General features: G+C 43.8%; 1 protein-coding gene across 1 annotated transcript in view; it reads right to left on the reverse strand.

Moving 5' to 3' along the window:
- Positions 1-418: 418 nt before the first annotated feature.
- Positions 419-26,181, reverse strand: part of LOC124622534 (myogenesis-regulating glycosidase-like) — a 57,086-nt gene continuing 31,323 nt past the window's right edge. Inside the window, exons 4-6 of the mRNA XM_047148266.1 lie at positions 19,617-20,051; positions 11,589-11,745; positions 419-716 (exon numbers count right to left, since the gene is read on the reverse strand). Coding sequence (XP_047004222.1) covers positions 517-716; positions 11,589-11,745; positions 19,617-20,051 — 792 coding nt within the window. The 3' untranslated portion in view covers positions 419-516. The remainder of the gene's footprint in view (positions 717-11,588; positions 11,746-19,616; positions 20,052-26,181) is intronic.

Raw genomic sequence — 26,181 nt, forward strand, 5'->3', positions numbered from 1 at the left:
TTTATACGTATATCAAACTCTTCAGAAAGAAGAGAAAATGAAAATATTTCTGAGAAACTGTTTTATTTTTTATTTTTGACGTCCTATCTCAATCGCTCTAGGGGCAGGGGATGCGCCACTACCAAGTTTTTTGCACCCGTTCGGAAATATCGTAGATCCGGGACTGCATGGCCTGTCTCTCTCTTGGTTCTTGTTCGCTAGGTACCAGTGCTCCTATTATTAAATTGTGTATTTTCTAATTTTAAAGAGTTTGTTTTGATAATAAACTGCTGTTCAAGAGTACATAATCTTGTAATCCCAGTACCTTACCGTTCCCCGGTCAGCTCCCAGCCACTTCACCATCAACACGGTAGACCTGTAAGGAATTTGTCAATGACATACCATAATCGAAGTGACAAAGTCGGAAAGCTGGAGCGAAAATGGTGCTAATGAAGTTTATTTCCTTTGTTTGTATCGAATATTTTCCACTGAGTCAAGGATTTATCTGGAGGACCAGTGAGGGCAGGGGGAGCGGCCTCAGTCCCCTGAGAGCCTGGTGAAGTAGGGCAGGACGCTGAGCGCAGCTGCGTAGTCGCGGAGCCAGACGGGGCCCTGCACCACCGGGTGCTGCGGGTCGGCCTCGTCCCTCCAGCTGCCCCTGGGCAGGTACACGTCGCGGCTCACCGCGCCCTCCTCCAACACCGGCGCCACCAGCAACTCCTCCCCCAGCAGGAACTCTGCGCGGAAAAGGTTTCATGTACTGACACAGCATTCGCAATATTGTTAAAACTCAGAGAGGAAGGTGACTGAGATCTGCAATAAATTTCATCTAGTAAAAGTCAATACACTGTGTAACAGTACCAACAGACTCATCAACGATTTCTAGGCCATCTTTACGATCTGGAGCGAATATAAATCTTGCCACTTAATCTATTCGCACGATATTTTAGTAGGTGACATTCTTAGACACTTCCTAATGCCTGTATTCGAAAAATATATCACTTAAGGCTGGTAGGACATTAAACGGACCGACTTGGAGCAGGAAAGGCGCCACATGACATTTTAATTTCCACTGTCCATACCTTTACAAATTAATTCTTAAAACTTTGTCAACGTGACCAGGATGGATTCAGGATTCACACGTATAGCAGAGGAAGTTCAAAAACATTACAAAGAAATTTGTTTTTACATGTAAAATTTCATCATTTTTTTCACTTACTATTGGCTGCATTTGTTCCTATAGGTACACTTTTCTTGATAAGTAAGAGAGGTTCTTCGAAGACTTTTGCACTGCTTATTAAACACGAGCTCCTAAATGCAAAATTATAGAATTTTCCAAATCTATTAAAAACTGTGATAAAAATGAGATAATTAACTATAAAATTTGAGTCTTTTCTAAACATGAAGTTTAAAGCCGGCCGGAGTGGCCGAGCGGTTCTAGGCGCTTCAGTCTGGAACTGCTCGACCGCTACGGTCGCAGGTTCGAATCCTGCCTCGGGCATGGATGTGTGTGATGTCCTTAGGTTAGTTAGGTTTAAGTAGTTCAAAGTTCTAGGGGATTGATGACCTCAGATGTTTAAGTCCCATAGTGCTCAGAACCATTTGAACCATGAGGTTTAAAATGTAACAGCTCCTTCATTTTTTCATAAATTAAATAAATTATAGAGTGTCAGCAGCTGTAAGTATGGTTTGTATCCTGTGTAAAATTCATCGAACAATCTCTCTTACTTATGAAGAAAAGTGTTCCTATAGCAACAAATGCAGCCAATAGTAAGAGAAAAAATGATGAAACTTTAAATGTAAAAAAAAAAAATTTGTTATGTTTTTGAACTTCCACCGCTTTGAGTGTGAATCCTGAATCCTTCCTGGTCATGCTGACAAAGTTTTATGATTTTATTTGTTAAAGTATAGACAGTGGAAATTAAAATGTCCTGTGGTTCCTCTTCTGTTCCAAGTCGGCCCGTTTGGTTTCTTGTCCCCCTTAAATAAGATTTTACCGATCATCGAAAACTGTCGTCAAAGTATACCTGCAACCAAGTTTTTCAATACGCAGTTATTAATAAAATATAAATTATGAAACAGACAAAATACGTATTTTATACATCCAAGTCCCTGAGTGTTACAACACGGAAATAGCCTTTCTTCTTCCAATAATAAAACAAAGAGCAGAAAGTTAAGAATTGTGAAACTATGTTAAAATATAGCCTTTCGAAGCTTTACGTAACACCGGAAAATTTAGGACAGAGAAAGACTGAAACACTTACCAGTTTTCACCACATCCCTCCCAAACAGTCAATATCCAAATTTGAAATGTGGAAACTACGTCGTAAATTTTGGATTCAGAAACGTGTTTAACTGACAAAACTATTCTCACCAAAATTCCTGTTATAATTTTTTATTCCTGATACTGAATACAAAAATTATGTAACTTATTCTTAGGAAGCACAAATATTGCAAAACACTGGGTTGACGAACAGACTGAAAAACTCACTCTTGTGCAGAAATTCACATTCTCATAAATTAATACCAATAACGATTGTAAACTTTATTCACAAGCTATGTGTTTCATACTGTACTATTTTCAAAAAGTTAGTAACTTGCTTCAGAATTGTGTAAACAAACGATAGAATAATAACTCCAGCCTGAACCTGGAGATTTTGCAAGATCTTTGGCTGCTCAAAGCAGACTACTTACTTCGCTGTCATGTATGCTACGAAGCAGAAGTATTTTAAGCTCGCTCTGTAAACTATTACGTCAGCATAATTGGATGTGAGAACTTATGTCAACTGTGAATGTGGAAGTGCGTCGAAACCGGAGATAAAACCATGTGGCAAAATGACATCAAAACTAAAACTGTTTATTTAAAGAGAAACATGAAATGTAAACCTAATCCCAGATCTTTTTTTAGAAGCTTGCACAAGAAGTAGCAAGCTCGAAGATTATTGTCAAGACTTCGACTTTATCAAGTTAAGTCCAATTAATCCAGTTACTTCTCCTTCACTGTGTTCATATTTAGATACTTATGGATTGACGACAAGTTACGCTATTTTTGTCAAATCCTTAAGTCTTACTACAAGTGAACGAAGTGAGGTTTGAACTGTTGAGATATCGCAAGAGGTGGAAGTACGCTTGGAAAAGGACTGGAGACACAGGAAGATTCCAACTGTATTAAATGATGGACAGACGGAGACACCTAACTGACATGTTGGTTTTTAAAGCGTACCTAGGAACAGCTATAGACTCGGATCGCAATTTAGTAATGATGAAGCCTAGAATGAAGTTTGAGAGAATCGTCCGGAAGAATTAGTATGCAAAGAGATAGGATACTGAAGTACCGAGAAATGATTAGATGTATTTGAAGCTCCCTCAGCCTGTAGATATTACGAAAACGAATGCCACAATACGCATTTGGGTTGAAGAGGAATGGACACCTATAAAAAGAGCAATCATAGATGCTGGACAGACAAACAGGAAGCTAACTGCGAAAAAACCTTGGATAACTTAAGATACACCTCAATTGATCGACGAAAGTAGGAAGTAAAAAATGTTTTCGGAAGTATAGGAATATAGCAATATAAATCAGTTAGGAATTAAATTACTATGAACTGCAGAGACGCTTAGGCGAAGTGGCTATAGGAAAAATGTTAAGGAATAAAATGGAGATGGTCGTTGGAAGGATTGGTTCAGTATAAATAAAAGTCAAAACAAACATAGATAAAATTAAAGCTATGGACATAAACATTAAGATTTCAATCCATTGATAAACACAGAAAAGAAAGCGGACAGTCTGTAAGCCTCTATGAGGGGGAGGAATTGTGCGATGAGGTGACAGAAGAAGGAATGACAGTCTATGTGGAAGTTATAGGTGATACAGTATAAGAGTTTAACTGAAGTTTGGAATCCTTGTGACCCCATTAGGCAGAAGGCATAGAAAACATCTCTTTGCTGTTTCTAAAATCATTGGTGGAGAGGCAAAAAAAAGCGATTATTAGAGTTGATTTGCAAAATCTGACACTGGAGACGTACTATCAGACCATCGGAAAAATATCGTCCATTAGACCACGATTAGTTTTCCTATAGAAAAGGAAAGGCATCAGGGTAGCAGTTCTGACTTTGAGCTTGATAATGAAAGCAAGACTTGAGAAAAATCTAGATACGTTCATAGAATTTGTCGACCTCGAAAACGCGTTCAGCAGTGTCAAATTGTGCAAAATGTTCGAAATTCCGGGAAACGTAGGACTAAGGTGTAGGGAAAGAGGGATATCATGTAAAATGTACAGGTACTAAGAAGCAACAATGAAAATGGAAGATAAAGAATGAAATGTTCGGATTAAGAAAAGTGTAAGAGATGGATGCAGTCTTTCGACTCTGACGTTCATTCCGCATATGGAATGTGCTGTGTGATTGTTATCGTCAGTGAAAGAGAAGAACTGCAGAATGTGTGGAATGGTATGAACTGTCTAATGAATACTGAATATGAACTGAGAATCAGCTAGAGAAAGATAAAAGTAATAAGAAGTAGTAGAAATGAGGTTAGCAATAAACTTAGTATCAAAATTGGTGACCACGAAGTACACAATGTGAAGCAATTCTGGCGCATTGGAAGCAAAATAACACATGACCAACTAAGGAAGAACGATTGCACAGGCAATGAGGGAACGCCTGGCGAAAAGAGGTTTACTAGTATCAAACATCACCTTTAGCTGAGGAACAAATTTCCGAAAATGTATATCTGGAGCACGGACTTGTACGGCAGGGAACCATGAACTGTGGGGAAACAGGAGAAGAAGAGAATGGAAGTGTTTGACACGTAATGTTGTAGACGGATGTTGAAAATTAGGTGGGCTGACAAGACAAGGACGGGGAATTTACCCGCAGAATTGTCGAAGAAATGAAAGTATTGAAAACACTGATCAGAAGAAGGATGCGATGATACGTCAAGTGTTGCGACGATAACGATGTTGCTTGTGGGTTTAGAGAGACTAAACATCTTGCTTATCAGTTTCCATGTGTTAAAATATCAGGTGATAACTTCCACGTTAGGAGAGGGTGCTCTAGAGAGTAAAAGATGCAGGGAAAGGCAGAGATTTGAATACAGCCAATGCGAGACTGAGGACGTGGAGTGCAAGAACTACTCGGAGATGAAGAAGTTGGCAACAGAGAGACATGAGAGGCGGGCTGCGTCAAACCAGGCAGAAGACTAATGACTCAAAAAGAAAAGAAATGTTAAGGCTAGTGCCATGGTAGCGGGCTCGTTAACATAATTTCCAGCCTGACATATGGTCCACAGAAATCCGCTAAAACTCGTATCACATTCAACAACGGTAGGTTCAATATAGGCGTTCCCAGCAGGCAATTTGCACCTCAAGTAGATAAATAATTTCTGGATGTGATCGGCTCTGCACACGACAACGCGAAATACGAACAGGTTACTGTATGCTGCGAAGAATTTCATGTCAGGTAGTTTATAATAACGTCGAAAATTCATCCGTTGGCTCACCCTTATGTAACTTGTACAGAATGTGTCAGTTTTTAATGCACAGATATCGCGTTGCACATTGCACGCCAAAATTGAGGGAAAGGTGCAAAACGACTGAAATATTTCTTAAGCTTTAATGAATGTGGTCGGGAAATAGTCAAGTAAGTAATTTATTCTACACATTTGATTGGTACCCAGTATAAGGCATTACCTCATCAGTCCTGCCAACGGTGGCACATGGCCATAGACATTTTGGTCTGAATATGCTTTGTTCCGAAACGGTAACCAAGTGCACACTAAAAGCGACTTGTGCTGTTTCTAGAGCAGTTTTTGTTAATCAGTCGCTGTAGTTACGTAGATGATATGTCGTAAGCTGTTTGTTAAATATTGAACAGAGCTGCAGCAACTCCGCTATAGGAGATGGGAACTGTTGACAAATAACTGACTTCATTTGTACTCGTTCAGGAAAGAAAGTGTGGCTGTCTGTGTAAAAAGAAGCTGGAAGAAGATAGAGAATTCATCAAGACAGCACAGAATTGCAATACATGTCACTTGAACCACTAGATGCTACAGTGAAACGGTTTTTCTTCAACAGGGTTGTGTGTAACTCTGATAAGACCAATCATCTTCTGTTAGGACTATCTAACTATATAGAAAATAGATCGATTAAACTTTTAGGATTCCGTAGTGACTGAAAGTTGACCTGGAGAAACACATCAGTTATATCAGTAAAAAAATATAAAGGCTAACATACCTAATCTGGAATATATTAATATCGAATATATTAATATGGGATATTAATGTGAAATATATTAGCTTCAGAATAATTCAGATTGACCTGTTTTCGGCTCATCGAGTCTCAAACTTCTTATGAACTGCTGATATGGGGGCACTATACATATAAGTGGTATACTGGAGGTACAAAAAACGTCATAACAGAAATGTGTAGGCCTGGACCAAGACATCACTGGCGATCTCTGTTTAAGAAACTTAATATATTTACTGTTGTACATGTGTACATATACATTGAATGCAAAAGAATTTCAAATAAGACACACCAGCACAACACGAGACAAAAAATTAAAATGGATAATGTAGCGTTGGCAGAAGAGCCAACACTGTGTTTCTAGAGGAGGCCGAAATGCACGCGTTTAATTACACGCTGACTGGCGTTAGGTCTGGAACAGGTCAGAGAAATAAGACTAGCAAAACAGGAGGTAACTGGTAGAATACTTAACTTTAATCCACAATTGTAGAACATCCCTCGTTACGGTACATGCTTCATAATATTAATTATCAATTGAATACGGCGCCTTGCTAGGTCGTAGCAAATGACGAAGCTGAAGGCTATGCTAACTATCGTCTCGGTAAATGAGAGCGTATCGGTCAGTGTAGCTTCGCTAGCAAAGTCGGCTGTACAACTGGGACGAGTGCTAGTACATCTCTCTAGACCTGCCGTGTGGTGGCGCTCGGTCTGCTATCACTGACAGTGGCGACACGCGGGTCCGACGTATACTAACTGACCGCGGCCGATTTAAAGGCAACCACCTAGCAAGTGTGGTGTCTGGCGGTGACACCACAGATAATTCAAGACACAGACAGGTAAAAGCAGCCTGGTCCCACAGAGTCTGGTTTCTAAGACAAAAAAGAAAAAGACAACGGCGTGTCACGAAGAAATTACCGAATAGGACAGAAATCAGGAGATGTGATTTGGATGTAAATACAAACAAATGACTACAGGTTCAGAAAAAATGGATGATTTATTCAAGAGGAAGAGTTACACAAGTTGAACAATTGAATAACGCGTTGGTCCACCACTGGATCTTGGGCTTGGCATTGATTGGTAGAGTCACTGGATGTCCTCCTGAGGAATATCATGCCAAATTCTGCCCAACTGGCGCGTTAGATCGTCAAAATGCTGAGCTTGTAGGAGGGTCCTGCCCATAATACTCCAAACTTTCTCAGTTGGGGAGGGATCCGGTGAACTTGCTGACTAAAGTGGAGTTTGACAAGCACGAAGTCAAGCAGTAGAAACTTTCGCCGTGTGCAGGAATGCGTTATCTTACTGAAATGTAAACTCAGGATGGCTTGACATGAAGGGCAACGGGGCTTAGAATATCATCTAAATATCACTGTGCTGTAAAAGTGCTGCGGGAGACAACCAAGGGGTCCTGCTATGAAATGAAATGTCCTGGTTGTTGCCCTGTATGGCGGGCGACAGTCAGCTCGGTATCGCACTGCTGTCTAGATCATCTCCAGACAGGTCTTCGCTGGTCATCGAGGCTAAATTCGAAACAGGACTCATCAATGAAGACAGTTCTACTCCTCAGTGAGATTCCAGGCCGAAGACGTGTCTGGACACGCTCCGGAGACCAATGGGTTACCAGCCTGAGTGTCGCCCGCCTTTTTTTTTTTTTTTTTTTTTTTTGTCATCAGTCTACTGACTGGTTTGATGCGGCCCGCCGCAAATTCCTTTCCTGTGCTAACCTCTTCATCTCAGAGTAGCACTTGCAACCTACGTCCTCAATTATTTGCTTGACGTATTCCAATCTCTGTCTTCCTCTACAGTTTTTGCCCTCTACAGCTCCCTCTAGTACCTTGGAAGTCATTCCCTCATGTCTTAGCAGATGTCCTATCATCCTGTCCCTTCTCCTTATCAGTGTTTTCCACATATTCCTTTCCTCTCCGATTCTGCGTAGAACCTCCTCATTCCTTACCTTATCAGTCCACCTAATTTTCAACATTCGTCTATAGCACCACATCTCAAATGCTTCGATTCTCTTCTGTTCCGGTTTTCCCACAGTCCATGTTTCACTACCATACAATGCTGTACTCCAGACGTTCATCCTCAGAAATTTCTTCCTCAAATTAAGGCCGGTATTTGATATTAGTAGACTGCTCTTGGCCAGAAATGCCTTTTTTGCCATAGCGAGTCTGCTTTTGATGTCCTCCTTGCTCCGTCCGTCATTGGTTATTTTACTGCCTAGGTAGCAGAATTCCTTAACTTCATTGACTTCGTGACCATCAATCCTGATGTTAAGTTTCTCGCTGTTCTCATTTCTACTACTTCTCATTACCTTCGCCTTTCTCCGATTTATTCTCAAACCATAATGTGTACTCATTAGACTGTTCATTCCGTTCATCAGATCATTTAATTCTTCTTCACTTTCACTCAGGATAGCAATGTCATCAGCGAATCGTATCATTGATATCCTTTCACCTTGTATTTTAATTCCACTCCTGAACCTTTCTTTTATTTCCATTATTGCTTCCTCGATGTACAGATTGAAGAGTAGGGGCGAAAGGCTACAGCCTTGTCTTACACCCTTCTTAATACGAGCACTTTGTTCTTGATCGACCACTCTTATTATTCCCTCTTGGTTGTTGTACATATTGTATATGACCCGTCTCTCCCTATAGCTGACCCCTACTTTTTTCAGAATCTCGAACAGCTTGCACCATTTTATATTGTCGAACGCTTTTTCCAGGTCGACAAATCCTATGAAAGTGTCTTGATTTTTCTTTAGCCTTGCTTCCATTATTAGCCGTAACGTCAGAATTGTCTCTCTCGTCCCTTTACTTTTCCTAAAGCCAAACTGATCGTCACCTAGCGCATTCTCAATTTTCTTTTCCATTCTTCTGTATATTATTCTTGTAAGCAGCTTCGATGCATGAGCTGTTAAGCTGATTGTGCGATAATTCTCGCACTTGTCAGCTCTTGCCGTCTTCGGAATTGTGTGGATGATGCTTTTCCGAAAGTCAGCTGGTATATCGCCAGACTCATATATTCTACACACCAACGTGAATAGTCGTTTTGTTGCCACTTCCCCCAATGATTTTAGAAATTCTGATGGAATGTTATCTATCCCTTCTGCCTTATTTGACCGTAAGTCCTCCAAAGCTCTTTTACATTCCGATTCTAATACTGGATCCCCTATCTTTTCTAAATCGACTCCTGTTTCTTCTTCTATCACATCAGACAAATCTTCACCCTCATAGAGGCTTTCAATGTATTCTTTCCACCTATCTGCTCTCTCCTCTGCATTTAACAGTGAAATTCCCGTTGCACTCTTAATGTTACCACCGTTGCTTTTAATGTCACCAAAGGTTGTTTTGACTTTCCTGTATGCTGAGTCTGTCCTTCCGACAATCATATCTTTTTCGATGTCTTCACATTTTTCCTGCAGCCATTTCGTCTTAGCTTCCCTGCACTTCCTATTTATTTCATTCCTCAGCGACTTGTATTTCTGTATTCCTGATTTTCCCGGAACATGTTTGTACTTTCTCCTTTCATCAATCAACTGAAGTATTTCTTCTGTTACCCATGGTTTCTTCGCAGCTACCTTCTTTGTACCTATGTTTTCCTTCCCAACTTCTGTGATGGCCCTTTTTAGAGATGTCCATTCCTCTTCAACTGTACTGCCTACTGCGCTATTCATTATTGCTGTATCTATAGCGTTAGAGAACTTCAAACGTATCTCGTCATTCCTTAGTACTTCCGTATCCCACTTCTTTGCGTATTGATTCTTCCTGACTAATGTCTTGAACTTCAGCCTACTCTTCATCACTACTATATTGTGATCTGAGTCTATATCTGCTCCTGGGTACGCCTTGCAATCCAGTATCTGATTTCGGAATCTCTGTCTGAGCATGATGTAATCTAATTGAAATCTTCCCGTATCTCTCGGCGTTTTCCAAGTATACCTCCTCCTCTTGTGATTCTTGAACATTGTATTCGCTATTACTAGCTGAAACTTGTTACAGAACTCAATTAGTCTTTCTCCTCTTTCATTCCTTGTCCCAAGCCCATATTCTCCTGTAACCTTTTCTTCTGCTCCTTCCCCTACAACTACATTCCAGTCGCCCATGACTATTAGATTTTCGTCCCCCTTTACATACTGCATTACCCTTTCAATATCCTCATACACTTTCTCTATCTGTTCATCTTCAGCTTGCGACGTCGGCATGTATACTTGAACTATCGTTGTCGGTGTTGGTCTGCTGTCGATTCTGATTAGAACAACTCTTACGGCCCGACAACCACGAGTGACTGACTGGGGTGCCATTACTTTTGGTTGCAGGACCCCTTTGGTCGTTATCCGCGGGACCTTTACTGCAGAGCAGTACCTCGACGATATTCTACCCTCAGTTTTGTTGCCCTTCATAGCAAGCCATCTTGGGCTTACATTTCAGCAAGACAATGCCCGCCCATACAAGACGAGTGTCTGCTTCGTGTTTGCCAAACCGTGCCTTGGTCAGGAAGTCACCGGATCTCTCCCCAGTTAAGAACTTCGGTGCGATATGGGCAGGACCATCCAACCATCTCGGAATTTTAACTATTTAACGCACCAAGTGGACAGAATTTGGCACTGTATTAACCATCGCCAAGCCGAACAACTGCTTCCATAAGGGCCAGAGGTCGACCAATGCGTGACTGACTTGTTCAATGTGTCAAGCTCATTCTCTTGAGTGAATCATCCATTTTTTCTAAAATTTTAATGATTTGTGTGTCTGTAAATCTACCGATTTCCGTCCCATTCGGATATTTCTTGTGTGGTGCGTCGCTTTTTTTGTCTTAAAGTGTATTTAACAAATTAGCACTTTCAGCATAATCGTTGTCTTGCAAATTATTTTTAAAAAGTTGTATAACTATTGGCTGAATCTATATTTTATAATATGAAATAATATTTGCTGCACAGATTGTGAATGTATGTTAAAATTTAATATATGTGTAATTGTGAATGTAATTAAGTGTATGTGTGATACGTATCAGAGATGTAGCCTATTCCATCGTGTATATGGTCGATGGCGTATAAAGATAAAAGATGAGCAGAGATGAAAGGTAGCGCGAAAAATATGTGAGAACATTCCACATGAGGTCTGACATCAGTATCTCATAGTTTTGGTTATTTAGGTTTCTCAGAAAAAAAGCTCTTATTGCGAGATTATGAACTGTTTTGCCGTAGATAACGTATCAAACAAGACATGCCTCAACTTTTAACATTAGCTACGTTAATGATGCGAGTACATGCAGAGAAGTGGCACAACGAAATGTGGAGAAAGATATGTCCGCGATAGGCGAAAATGAGATGCTGGTTATAAACAACAGCACACGGGAGGTGAGTCTCACCAGAGTTGATGGCCTGCGCAGTGGCGTCCGTCGGGTCGAGCCACCAGATGGGCAGGTTGACAGGCGTGCCGTCCTGCACCGTCTTCTTCATCAGGTCGACAATGCGTGGTGCGTAGGCTGCGTGCAGCGCCGTCAACTCGCGGCTCATCTCCACCGTCTGCAGCACAGCAACACGGTGACGCAGTGTGGATTACTGAGCAAGCAAGTTACAGCTGGAAAACTCAAGTACATTCGCAGTCGACAGTCAAACGAATATAAATTTGTGAAATTCACTTCCGGAAAAAAAACTAGTACTGTCTTTTAGAGATTTCCAAATCACTCAAAATTTATTGTTGCTACATTGCATATGGAGTAAGTGCAATCATTACATTTGCAGATCAATGGTACAAGCGGTTATGAGGCACCGGGCATCAACCCATGATGAAACATGTTAGTACGTGAAACTTCCTGGCAGACTAAAACTGTGTGCCGGACCGAGAATCGAACTCGGGACCTTTGCCTTTTGCGGGCAAGTGCTGTACCAACTGAGCTACCCAAGCACGACTCACGACCCGTCCTCACAACTTTAATTCCGCCAGTACCTCGTCTCCTACCTCCTAAACTTAACAGAAGCTCTTGTGCGAACCTTGCAGAACTAGCACTCCTTGGAAGAAACGACATTGCTGAGACATGGCTTAGCCACAGCCTCGGGGATGTTTCCAGAAAGAGATTTTCACTCTGCAGTGGAGTGTGCGCGGGTCGTGAGTCGTGCTTGGGTAGCTCAGTAGGCAGACCACTTGCCCGCGAAAGGCAAAGGTTCCGAGTTCGAGTTTCGGTCCGGCAGACAGTTTTAATCTGCCAGGAAGTCTCATATCAGGTCGGGAGTCGTGCTCGGGTAGCTCAGTTGGTAGAGCACTTGCCTGCGAAAGACAAAGGTCCCGAGTTCGAGTCTCGGTCCGGCACACAGTTTTAAATTGCCAGGAAGTTTCATATCAGCGCACACTCTGCTGCAGAGTGAAAATCTCATTCTGGAAACATCCCCCAGGCTGTGGCTAAGCCATGTCTCCGCAGTATCCTTTCTTTCAGGAGTGCTAGTTCTGCAAGGTTCGCAGGAGAGCTTCTGTAAAGTTTGGAAGGTAGGAGACGAGGTACTGGCAGAAGTAAAGCTGTGAGTACCGGGCGTGAGTCGTGCTTCGGTAGCTCAGATGGTAGAGCACTTGCCCGCGAAACGCAAAGGTCCCGAGTTCGAGTCTCGGTCCGGCACACAGTTGTAATTTGCCAGGAAGTTTCATATCAGCGCACACTCCGCTGCACAGTGAAAATCTCATCATGTTCGTACGTGGTGTAGCTTCCGCGGTCGGCAATGCTAGCGCTCACTGTGGCATCATGTCGATTGTACAGATGGCGAATACCGTCCTGGAAATAGTTGTTCCATGCTTTCTCGGCCTGTTTACATAATTTTATAAGAGTAGTTGGTTGACGAGTCTCACGAGTCACCTCTCGTGCAGTCACATCCCACAAATGCTCGACTGGACACTCGTCTGGAGATTGTGCTCGCCGAGAAAGTTGCTGCACGTCTTGCAGAGCACATTGAGTTTCAGCCACAATGTGTGGGCGAGCATTGTCCTATTGCAACAAGAGACCACCTTCCTGTTGCAAGAATGGTACAAGAACAGGTCTAACAACATTGTGACGTAACGAGCGCTGCTTAGCGTCCCCTCCAGGAACACCAAAGGAGAAGTATCTTATCGCACCCAGACTACAAGGCCATGGGCTGGGTATTCTACGAGACAACGCTCACCAGGTCTACCCGTCGTATGTACACACTTTGCGTGTGAGAATAATCTTCTTTGATTGCTGAAGGTCACTGAGCTTCCTTCATTCCATCTTCCAAGTAACGCTCTGACAGCACCAGTCGAGCCGTGGACGTCGATGCTGCGGTGTAAATGGAATATGGGCTACAGGTGTGCCTGCCTGTAGTCCCGTGCTAATAATCGGTTGGTAACAATCAAGCCCTCTTATCTGTGCTCTGGTAGCTGTAAGATCTGCCCCTTCTGCTCTTACAATATGACGCTCCTGTCGGTCGTCTGTGTAGCGTGGACGTCCAGAACCTCGTCTATAGGTTTGAGTATGTTGAGTATGCTCACGTGACTACTGATACTAGTATCTTTACCTAACCAACGCAGCATATCCAACTTGTGTGGAAAGTCTCCGAAAGGACCATCCGGCAACAATTTGACCTCTTTCAACCTCGCTCACTTAGCTGCAGGAAGCTCGAGTTCATCTCCAGGGCATCGTTGCCTGCTTGTTTCACACGCTTGTTCCACACTGAGTCTTCTGGCTGTGAACATTCCTTACTAAAGAGCAGGCGTAGGTGGCGCTCTGGCAACTATGCTACTACCCTACCCTGTATCTTGGCGGACGACGTTGAACCATTATCAGTACATCTACTACCCCACAGATGGCGACTGCCGTCATCGGATCAAGATCAACATCCTCTTTCCAGTTGTACTATTTTTTTTCCGTTAGTGTATACATGCAGGACGTCCAACATTAATCGATGGGTCAAATCATTGTGGCCTCTACCAAGATCAAGAACGAACCCCATGTGGTGGCGCTGCGAGCACATGACGCAGTAATGGAAGTAGGAGGGCTATTCGTTTATTAACGTCCGATCGGTCGCGAAATGGGAACTACAGTGAAAATCCGACGAAGCACTGCAGAGATATTTTGGACAGTGTGTTTAGTATGCCCGCCGACCGTATGATGTCGCTTTGAGTTCATAAAGATACTAAGAAAACAGTTTCTCCTGCCATGTACAAGCACCTGTTAAGAGATTTCGTCCGACTTCATGCCGCCCTCATAACATAAGTGCCATGCATTTATGCACTCCATTCCTCATTATCATTCACGGCCACACACTGTGCTCTAGCTGCGTTTCCGGTGGGAAGTGTTTGATGACCCACCGCACCACCTGGGTTTGGTTACCTGTGAGTTTTATCTCTGCGCGCGGGAACCGCTTGTTACGAAGACAACATTTTGAGACAGACAACGAGTTGCAGACCAGCTTAGGGAATTTGCGTAAGTGTCAGGCCGCTGCGCTCTACGACTAGGGTATTGGAAAGTTGATACAACGCTACGACGTGTATCTAAGTCGGAGCAGCAACTATGTAGAGAAGTAGAAGTAGATGGAATGTGTAGCTAACCGTTGCAAGTAAAACATGTTTGATTTTCGTTGTGGTTTCCATTTCACGACCGATCGGCCCTTGATAAATGAATAGCCCTCATACCTAAGTGGAGCAGAGACGAAAGGGAGAATCATTCTTGTGACGCAACGGGCCGCAATTGTGAAATCCAGAGACGCAAACGAATTTGACAAAAGGAAATTTCGTAACTCGGCAATATAAGTGACACATCAAAAAAACGGCAATTTTTAATTTTTCCATTGAAAAATAAGTGGAGGTGCCCCAACGCACACGAAGAACGTCATATTTTCTATCTCGCAATTTGTCCACTTCCTGGTAGGTTTGTTAGTGTTGTTGTAGGCTGCCGTCCTATTGGCCCGGGTTCGATTCCCGGCTGGATCGGGAATTTTCTCCACTCAGCGACTGGGTGTTGTGTTGCCTTCACCATCATTTCATCCCCATCCGGCGCGCAGGTCGCCCAATGCGGCGTCGAATGTAGTAAGACCTGCACCAAGGCTGCCGGACCTGCCCCGCAAGGGGCCTCCCGGCCAATGATGCCAAACGCTCGTATACAAATTCATAATTACCTGATAACAGCTCACATTCGACGCGAACATACATACATGTCCATACTACTGTTGTATAAACTATAATGTAATTTTGCTGGCAAAATGACTTACTTGAAATCTTTTAGTATAAGTTAGTTTAAGTCGATTTACAGTATCTCATGTAGTGCATTTTTGAGTTGTGTCACTTTTCTTGCCAGGGGTGTGATGTTCTTACGACTCGGCATCTGGGAATCAGTATTCTGGAAATGGCAAATCTGGTCTGTTGCTCGCGTATTGTGTTGAAGGATAGCGAAACCACGAGTAGGCGAGAACGTGTTGAACGTCTGCTACATCACGGAGCGTTCAATTGGCAGCCTTGTCTGCTCTGAAAGTAGGATAGGCGGTGATCTGTAGTGCATCTGATGACGAGGTATTTTGCTGGTGCAGCTACAATTCTTGTTTATAGCGCAGATTGTCTGTCCTACGTATCTGTGGCGGAACCTGCGGGATGTTTTGTAAGCCCCAGGCGTTCTAAGACCTTTACAAAATACCAGGCGAGTGCGGCCAATCCATCGTTAGACAAACAGTGCGCGTCGTAAAACAACTCAAGACAGAGCATGAGAGTTTTTAGCTGTTGAAGTAAAAAGTACTGACAGCACTCTTAACACAGACAGTGGCCCACAGTTCATTGTGGTGTGGGGTCAAGCGATGGCGAGTTTGAAGTGAGTGCATTGAATGTCGAGTCAACATATGCCCATATATGGTGACATCGCAGTCACCACTGACTTGTCTTCTAGCTAGAGCATAAATGAGTATATCAACAGCCATTCTACCTGACAATAGCTAAGGCTTACTTGGCTGAAAGCTCAGGGCATTTAACCACTTGGCGGGGCTGGAAGCCCGAGAACAGTATATTCAGTGTTACTGTCGAGAAATTCTGAATTCTTGCAGGCAGAATCTGTTTTGAAAGACAACGAATTTTCTTCACATCAGATTAGCACAGCTTTGAGGAGGAAGAAGCGCGACCGCTCACAAGGTCAACTCGACAACGAGCTGCTCAAGTGGAGTGCGTTCCTCCCCACATGTGAGCAATATTGCATCTAAATTAGGCAGAATCGTAACGAAATATTGTGCTAAAATAGTCTTCCGGCGTTCTAAAAACACATATGGTCTTCTCGGCACGGTAAAGGATAATCTGGATTTCCTGCTGGAGTCTGGAGAGTACCATGACAATATCGCAAGGCCAACATTGGTCGGACCACACACATAATTCATAAAAGGTGCGCAGAATATTATTGCCACATTTGCCGTTCGCAGCTCAGTAAGTCAGCCATAGTCGAGCATTGTAACTCCATAGGACATTCATGGATTTTTCTGTCACAAAAATCTTGCCTCTCCCCTCCCCCCCCCCCTCCCATGAGATATTCCGGAAATCAGTTATGGAGAAATCCTTGGAGACATTACGTTAATGCATAAGTTCGTAGCGTTTTCCATAAGTTCAACAGATACACATAACATAGACTGTAGTTACCAATGACATATTAGACTGATCAATACATACTGTACACTGCTATTCTCTCATTTACTCAAACATCTTAGTTCTCAAAAAACAGACTAACTAAGAACGTGATTATTCTTCACCGTTTACAACAGTCTGCCAACGCTGCGCTAAGTTTTCGATTACGCGACTATACAAATCACATGGTTTTGAGGTGAAGAACTCTAGTCATGTTCGGAGCGCATTTTCGTCCGGAAAGGAGGTTCCTTGAAGCTTGTTTGACAGAGAGCAGAAAATTTGAAAATCTGAGGGCGCAAGGTCAGTTGAATAAAGTGGGTGCGGAATGACTTACTAATCCAACTCCTTTATAGTGCCTTTCGTCAGCCTAGGCGAATGTGGGCGGGCTTTATCGTGGAGTAGCATCACTTCACACAGTCTTGCTGGTCGCTGTTCTTGGACTGCGGCTGCAATCCATCTCAGTTGATGACAGTACATGTCAGCAATGATGGTTACACCTCGGGGGAGCAATTCATAGTACACCACACACTCGCTGTTCCACCAGATGCTGCCGGCCGCTGTGACCGAGCCGTTCTAGGCGCTTCAGTCCGGAACCGCGCTGCTCCTACGGTCGCAGGTTCGAATCCTGCCTCGGGCATGGATGTGTGTGATGTCCTTAGGTTAGTTAGGCTTAAGTAGTTCTAAGTCTAGGGGACTGATGACCTCAGATGTTAAATCCCATAGTGCTTAGAGCCATTTGAACCACCAGATGTATAGCATTATCTTTTGTGGACGCGCGCAGGTCTTTGTTTGGGGTCTTGCTGTTGCTGCTTTGTTTGGGTTCAACCATTCCCTTCTTCTCCTTATCTTAGCATAAGACAACTATTTCCCGTCACCGGTGATAACACAGTACAGGAATAGTCGGTGTTGTTCACGAGCCAGTAGCTGACGAGCAAGCGGAGATACACATATGGCCACCAACTGATTTTTGTGGTTTTGGCTTATAGCAAGTGGTACCCATACACCAGTTTTTGAACCTTCTCCATTGAATGCAAATGTGACGATGGTCACATTTCATCGCATTTGTCAGTTCTCGAGTGCACTGACATGGATCACTGTGGATTAATGCCTTTAAACAATTTTCATCAAATACTGAAGGACTTAATGAACATGGGTAGTCAGTAATGTCAAAACGACCTTCCTTAAAATGAGAAAACCATTTCCTTGCCGTGTCCACTGTCACTATCCACATACACGGTGCAAATGGTTCTCGCTCTCTTAGCTGGTGTCCCCACTCTGTCGAACTCAAACAGAAGAATATGTCGGAAATATTCTCCACTAGGTACTCCATTTTCTAGTGTCCACAGCTCCACTCACTATATCCAGATGACAAAATGATAATATGTAAATTCAGATGGCAACAGTTAACTACAAATAAAAAATGACAATAGATAAATAAGCCCACAGCAACAGTAATACCAACATGCAAAAACGCTATAAACTTATGCACCAATCTAATACTTTTGAAAGAAGATCTTATTAATCGTGACAGCGGCTTCCAGATTGACAGGCGTTTTCTATGACACCTTCAGGAAGACAAAATTTTACACTTAAAGATACGTCAAGCGACAATTAATATTATTATTTCGACAACTGAATTAGAACTCTGCGGGTCTATTGTTCCGCAGAAGGCGCGCATTAAGGGTCACCGTTGCACAAGTGGCTGCGCCCCTCAGATGGAGAAATGTTCGACAAAGGGTGCTAAAAATGACCATCATAGCCACGAAGAAGATGGAGGACATATTTTTGGATTGCTGTACGGTCCTGGGATCGCTGACTAGAGATATTTTTAATTTACTTAAAAAAAACGTAATCCAATAAATACGTTTTTCTCCAAATCGCATTTTTCAAATTGGCGTGGAACATAACTTGAGAATTTTGAACAGAATTTGATCCTGGCATTCAATTAGTTTGGTGCATAAGTCCTTAGTGTTTCTTGTTTGCACGTTGGTATTCCAGTTGCCGTAGGTTCATTTATCGATTGTCGTTTTTACTTGTATTTCACTGTTGCTGTCAGAGTTTACACATAGTCAATTTGTCATCTGGAGGTAGTAAGTGGGACTGTGAATGCTAGAAAATGGAGTACCAAGTGAAGAAATCGGAACACTTCCGACGTCTTCTTCAGTTTGTGTTCAGTAGAGGGATGACAGCAGCGGAGGCAGTCAGAAACATTTTCGCCGTGTTTGGGATAATGCACGGAGAGAAAATCGTTTTCTCATTTTAAGGACGATCGTGTTCATATTACCGACATTTATTATCATAATGCATATTTATATACGATGTGGCGTTCCATTAGGTATATAAAAACATGCTCGTATTCTAAGACAACGTTGTGACAAATTTTCAAAGCAATCGGTTAAGGACTTTCGGAAATAAACGATTTTGAACAAACGAACATTGACGTTTTTGTTTATATAGATTGCGGACGACAACCAGATTCGCTTACTGGCACTTGTCCTGTTGCCCTTCCATGAAGACCCAAGAGAAAGGGTTTATTTCTGAGTGGAGCTGCAAGTAAAAGGCATTTGTAAAAGGTACCCTCTCCATACAGTAACGTATCTCGTCAAAGATTTCAGGAATTACTGCAACCAATCGCCATTGTTTCTTTAATTTTTATTATTTATTATTTTATTCTTATTTATTATTTTTTATTATTTATTAAAAACTGAAGAAAAACGGCGATTTATTGCAGTAATTCCTGAAACCTTTATTAAGATAGTCTCAGTGTTCCAAATCCAGAATGGAAGAAAGTTTAACGTACCTCGTTGTCGAAGTCCCAGGGCACGTAGGAGAACTGAATGGCCGGCATGAAGACGTTGGCCTGCAGCCAGCGTATGAAGAGCTCCTTGGTGAGCACGTCGCTGCCGTAGCCGTTGCCGCCCACCATGTCTGGCAGGACGAAGGGGTAGCCCACCAGGTTCATCTGCAGCAGCGTCGTCACCAGCGTCGGCAGCCCGTTGTCGAAGCCCCACCTGCTGTCCTTGTCGAGCATGCGCACGTACACCGGCAGCTGCTGCGTCCGCTCGGCTACGCGCACCTCTATCGTGGATCCGAACTGCGAGACCGTCCTCAGGTAGTCTTCAGTGAACTGCACCGGGCTCAGGTCTAAGGGTTCGATGTCGGGCAGCTGTGGCAGCCAGCTGGTCTCACCCGCGTCAAACTTGAACGAGTCGATCCCCGTCTCGTTTTTTAGTGCCTAGAAAGGAACATGAACGAATGTGACAGTCACACAGGAATGTCAGGCTGACAAACTGCACAAGTAAAATGTATTCAGATATCTACTTCCATATTTAAAATCGTCGGACTGACAAATCACTCAAGTGAAATGTATTCAGATATGTAATGTCGCATTAAAAATCATTTACAATATGGCTAAAATAATGTATACTTTGTAAGTAGACAGTTAAGGTTTTTATGTTGGTGACGCCACGTAGCGCTCTGTGTTAAAATCGCTGACTGCGCTGTGTGCAGTCTGTTCAAAAATGGTTCAAATGACTCTGAGCACTATGGGAGTTAACTTCTGAGGTCATCACTCCCCTAGAACTTAGAACTACTTAAACGTAACTAACGTAAGGACATCACACACATCCATGCCCGAGGCAGGATTCGAACCTGTGACCGTAGCGGTTGCGCGTTCCAGGCTGTAGCGCCTAGAACCGCTCGGCCACCCCGGCCGGCGTGCAGTCTGTGGCTGGTTGGACTCATTGTTGAATTATTCGCTAGTGTAGTGTTGGGCAGTTGGATGTGAACAGCGCGTAGCGTTGGGCAGTTGGAGGTGAGCCGCCAGCAGTGATGGATGTGGGGAGAGAGATGCCAGAGTTTTTAGTTGTTAATATGAGTAGACGATCTGGACGTGTATCCGTCAGAAAAACGAAATTTGTCAAAATAGATGTCAAGAAGTTATACATATAGTTTATGACTTTTGAACACTAATACGGTAAATACATTGTTTGTTCTCTATCAAAATCTTTCATGTGCTAAGTATATGCCTAATCTTTTACTTAGCTGGCAGTATTGGCGCTCGCAGTATTGCAGTAGTTCGAGTAACGAAGATTTTTGTGAGGTAAGTGATTCATGAAGGGTATAGGTTATTGTTATTCAGGGCTATTCTTTTGGTAGGGATAATTCAAAATGTTCAAATGTGTGTGAAATCTTATGGGACTTAACTGCTAAGGTCATCAGTCCCTAAGCTTACACACTACCTAACCTAAATTAACCTAAGGACAAACACACACACCCATGCCCGAGGGAGGACTCGAACCTCCGCCGGGACCAGCCGCACAGTCCATGACTGCAGCGCCCTAGACCGCTCGGCTAATCCCGCGTGGCAGTACGGATTATTAAAAGATTGCTTTGTGCTAAAATATTGTGTGTCAGTTTAGAAATGATCAGAATAAGTAAAGAGAAAACTGTCTGAGTACGTTCAGTTTTACTCAGCTGTTTCAGTATCAAATAACGTAGAAGTTTACCAACACAGTCTTTCTTTACATTCAAAGGGTAAGTTTCAACTTTAAGACGAAAAAAAGAAACGATGTACCACTAAAGAATTATCTGAATGCGGCGGAAGTCGGTAGATGTGATCTACATGTAAAACCAAACAAATAAGCACAATTTCAGAAAAAATTGGATGATTTGTTCAAGAGAAACAGATTCAAAACGAGCAAGTCAGTAACGCTGGTCCACCTCTGGCGCTTATAAAAGTAATTATTCGGCATTCCACAGATTCATAGGATTGTTGGATGCCCTCCTAAGGGATATCGTGCCAGATTCTGTCCAGGTGGCGAGCTAGATCGTCCAGATCCCGAGCTGGTTGGAGGGCCGTCCATAATGTTTCAAATGTCCTCCATTGAGGAGAGATCCGGCGAATATGCTGGTCAAGGTAAGGTTTGGCAAGCACGAAGTCAAGCAGTAGAAACTCTCTCCGTATGGCGAGTGAGTATTATGTAAGCACAAGATAGCTTGCCGTGAAGGGTAACAAAACGGGGCACCGAAAATCTTCGACGTGCTGCTGTGTTGTAAGGATGTCGCGGATGACAGCCAAAGGCGTACTGCAATGGCAGTCCATACCATCACCCGTGGTTGTCGGGGAACATGGCAAGTGACAGTCAGCTTGTTATCCCACTGCTGTGCGAAGCATCTCTAGACACGTTTTCGCTGGTCATCGGAGCTCAGTTTGAAGCGAGAATCATCACTGACGACTATTCTACATCAGTCAATGAGACTTCAGACCGAAAACGTGTCTGGAGCCGTAGGAGACGGCGGTGGGGTACCGACCCCAAAGTCGCACGCCATACGGCCCGACATCCAGTAATTATGGCTTGGGGAGCGATTTCATTTCGTAGTAGGACCTCTTTGGTCCTCATCCACGGCACCCTCACTGCACAGCGTTACGCAGATAATAGTCTACGCCCCGTTTTGTTGCCCTTTGTGGCAAGCCATTTTGGGCTTACATTCCACCAAGATAATGCCCTCTCCCACATGGTGAGAGTTTCTACTGCCGGTCTTCTTGCTTTCCAAACCCTACTAAAGCCAGCAAGGTCGCCGGGTCTCTCCCCGGATGAGAACGTCTGGAGCGTTATTGGTACTACCTCCAATCATCTCGGTATTTCGGCGAAATAACGTGTGAGTCGGACATAATTTGGTACAGTATCCATTAGAAGGACATCAAAGACTCTTTTAATTAGTGACTACCCGAATAGCAGTTTGCATAGGGGCCAGAGGTGGACCAACGCGTTATTGACTTGCCCAATTTGAGAAGCTCCTTCTATTCAACATCCACTTTCTCTGAAACTGCAATCAGTTAACTATTAGAATCCCATTCGAATAATTCTAGAGATGAACAATAAAGCCTTAGAACCAACAGCTGAGATTTCCTTTGTAAATATGGCTCTACAAGACAACAACTCAGTGAACAGTAAAATAAACGAAAGGAAAATGAAAATGGCGTGGAATGGTTTTGGTAAACTGGGTAATGCACTACTGGCCATTAAAACTGCTACACCAAGAAGAAATGCAAATGATAAACGAGTATTTATTTGACAAATATACTATACTGGAACTGACATGTGATTACTGTTGTGGTTGGCAGGAGAGCCAACACCGTGTTACTAGAGGAGGCCGAAAGGCACGCGTTTTAGCTCACGCAGGCTGGCGTGAGGTTTGGAACAGGACAAGGAAATTAGAATTTAGAAAAACGGACGTAGCTGGTGGAATACTTAACTTTAATCCATTAATGATGAACGTCGCTCTTGACGGTACATGATTCACAATATCAATAGTAATTGAATATGGCGCCTTGCTAGGTCGTAGCAAATGACGTAGCTGAAGACTATGCTAAACTATCGTCTCGGCAAATGAGAGCGTACTTTCTCAGTGAAACATCGCTAGCAAAGTCGGTTGTACAACTGGGGCGAGTGCTAGGAAGTCTCTCTAGACCTGCCGTGTGGCGGCGCTCAGTCTGCAATCACTGATAGTGGCGACACGCGGGTCCGACATATGCTAACGGACCGCGGCCGATTTAAAGGCTACCACCTAGCAAGTGTGGTGTCTGGCGGTGACACCACAATTACATTTTCACGCAATTTGGGTGCACAGATCCTGACAAATCAGTACCCAGAACAACCACCTCAGGCCGTAATAACGGCCTTGATACGTTTGGGCACTGAGTCTAACAGAACTGGTTCAAATGGCTCTGAGCACTATGGGACTTAACATCTATGGTCATCAGTCCCCTAGAACTTAGAACTACTTAAACCTAACTAAACTAAGGACATCACACAACACCCAGTCATCACGAGGCAGAGAAAATCCCTGACCCCGCCGGGAATCGAACCCGGGCGTGGGAAGCGAGAACGCTACCGCACGACCACGAGCTGCGGACAAACAGAGCTGGGATGGCGTGTACAGGTACACCTGCCCGTGTAGCTTCAACACGATACCACAGTTCATCATAAGTAGTGACTGCCGTATTGTGACGAGCCAGCTGCACGGCCACCATTGACCAGACGATTTCAGTTGGTGAGAGATCTGGAAACTGTGATGGCCAGGGCAGCAGTTGAACACTTTCTCTATCCAGAAAGGCCCGTACAGGACCTGCAACATGTGGTAGTGCATTATCCTGTTGAATTGTAGGGTTTCGCAGGGATCGAATGAAGGGTAGAGCCATGGCTCGTAACACAACTGAGATGTAACGTCCACTGTTCAAAGTGCCGTCAATGCGAACAAGAGGTGACCGAGACGTGTAACCAATGGTACCCCATACCATCACACCGGGTGATCACGCCAGTATGGCGATGACGAATACACGCTTCCAATGTGCGTTCACCGCGATGACGCCAAACACGGATGCGACCATCATGATGCTGTACACAGAACCTGGATTCATCTGAAAAAATGACGTTTTGCCATTCATGCAACCAGGTTCGTCGTTGAGTACACCATCGCAGGCGCTCCTGTCTGTGATGCAGCTTAAAGGGTAACCGCAGCCATAGTCTCCGAGCTGATAGTCCATGCTGCTGCAAATGTCGTCGAACTGTTCGTGCAGATGGTTGTTGTCTTGCAGACGTCCCCATCTGTTGACTCAAGGATCGAGACGTGGCTGCACGATCCGTTACAGCCATGCGGATAAGATGCCTGTAATCTCGACTGCTAGTGACTCGAGGCCGTTGGGATCCAGCACGGCGTTCCGTATTACCCTCCTGAATCCACCGATTCCATATTCTGCTAACAGTCATTGGATCTCTACCAACGCGAGCAGCAATGTCGCGATACGATAAACCGCAATCGCGATAGGCTATAATCCGACCTTTATCAAAGTCGGAAACGTGATGGTACACATTTCTCCTCCTTACACGAGGCATCACAACAACGTTCCACCAGGCAACGCTGGTCAACTGTTGTTTGTGTTTGATAAATCGGTTGGTAACTTTCCTCATTCCAGCACGTTGTAGGTGTCGCCACCGGCGCCAACCTTGTGTGAATGCTCTGAAAAGCTAATCATTTGCATGTCACAGCATCTTCTTCCTGTTGGTTAAATTTCACGTCTGTAGCACGTCATCTTCGTGGTGTAGCAATTTTAATGGCCAGTAGTGTATTTCAGATGTGTTTGGAAAGAAAATTTACAATCAAAGTTTGTTATCTGTTTCAGTATATAGCTGTGGGACACGGACTTTAATGCGAAAACTATTGGGAACTTGGAGGTTGCTGAACGAGCAATGGAGAGGTACGGTGCATATTAGGAATTAAAAGGGGCGGTCAAAAAGTTTCTGTTCGAAGGCCGTACAGTCTAGAATAGTTATACCAATCAAGCAAAACCGCCTTGAGCATTGAGACACTCATCCCACCGACACACTAGTCTGAAGATACTTCTTTGGTAAAACGCCGGGCGGGTCCTGCTGCGTGACAAGTCCGTATCTGCCTGCTGCCCATCGTCGTCCGACAGGAGTCGTGGGACCATCAGGGCCTTTCTTAAGGGACCGAAGACTTGATAATCGCAGGCGGAGAGATCAGGGCTATAGGAGGGGGGATGCTCCAGTGTCTCCCACTTCAGTTGGCGTAACTTCTGAGTTATGACATTTGCCGTATGGAGACGTGCTTATCATGAAACAGCTTCACCCTTGGCGCAACATTTCTCAACGGTGATTTTCGATAGATATTCATCCCCGTAGACATTCTTCGTTCTCCGATGGACGTCTTCCGGTGTTTGTTGTTCGGCAGCCAAGAAAAGAATAACAGTACGTTGGTCCTGTCTGGACGCATTTGGTACTAACGTCGCCATAGTTGATGATTTTTATATTTACAGCACGCACGTTGGAAAGATACGAATGCCACACTAGACCCTTACCTTCACGCCAGTGCTCGTATACATGCATTGGAGCCGCGCAGGATTAGCCGATCGGTCTAAGGCGCTGCAGTCGTGGACTGTGCGGCTGGTTCCGACGGAGCTTCGAGTCCTCCCTCGGGCATGGGTGTGTGTGTTTGTCCCTAGGATAATTTAGGTTAAGTAATGTGTAAGCTTAGGGTCTGATGACCTTAGCAGTTAATTCCCATAAGATTTCAGTCACATTTGATCATTTTGAACATGCATTGGAGTCGCGCTACGTTACATACAAGGTGCAACAACGGAAACTTTTTGATCGCCTTTATACCAGCGGAGACAGGTTCAAATGGTTCAAATGGCTCTAAGCACTATGGGACTTCAGAGGTCATAAGTCCCCAAGACTTAGAACTACTTAAACCTAACAAACATCCATGCCCGAGGCAGGATTCGAACCTGCGACCGTAGCAGCAGCGCGGTCCGGGCTGAAGAACCTAGAACAGCTCGTCTA

The sequence above is a fragment of the Schistocerca americana genome, chromosome 7 (genome assembly GCF_021461395.2).
Source record: "Schistocerca americana isolate TAMUIC-IGC-003095 chromosome 7, iqSchAmer2.1, whole genome shotgun sequence".
Taxonomy (NCBI): Eukaryota; Metazoa; Arthropoda; class Insecta; order Orthoptera; family Acrididae; genus Schistocerca; species Schistocerca americana.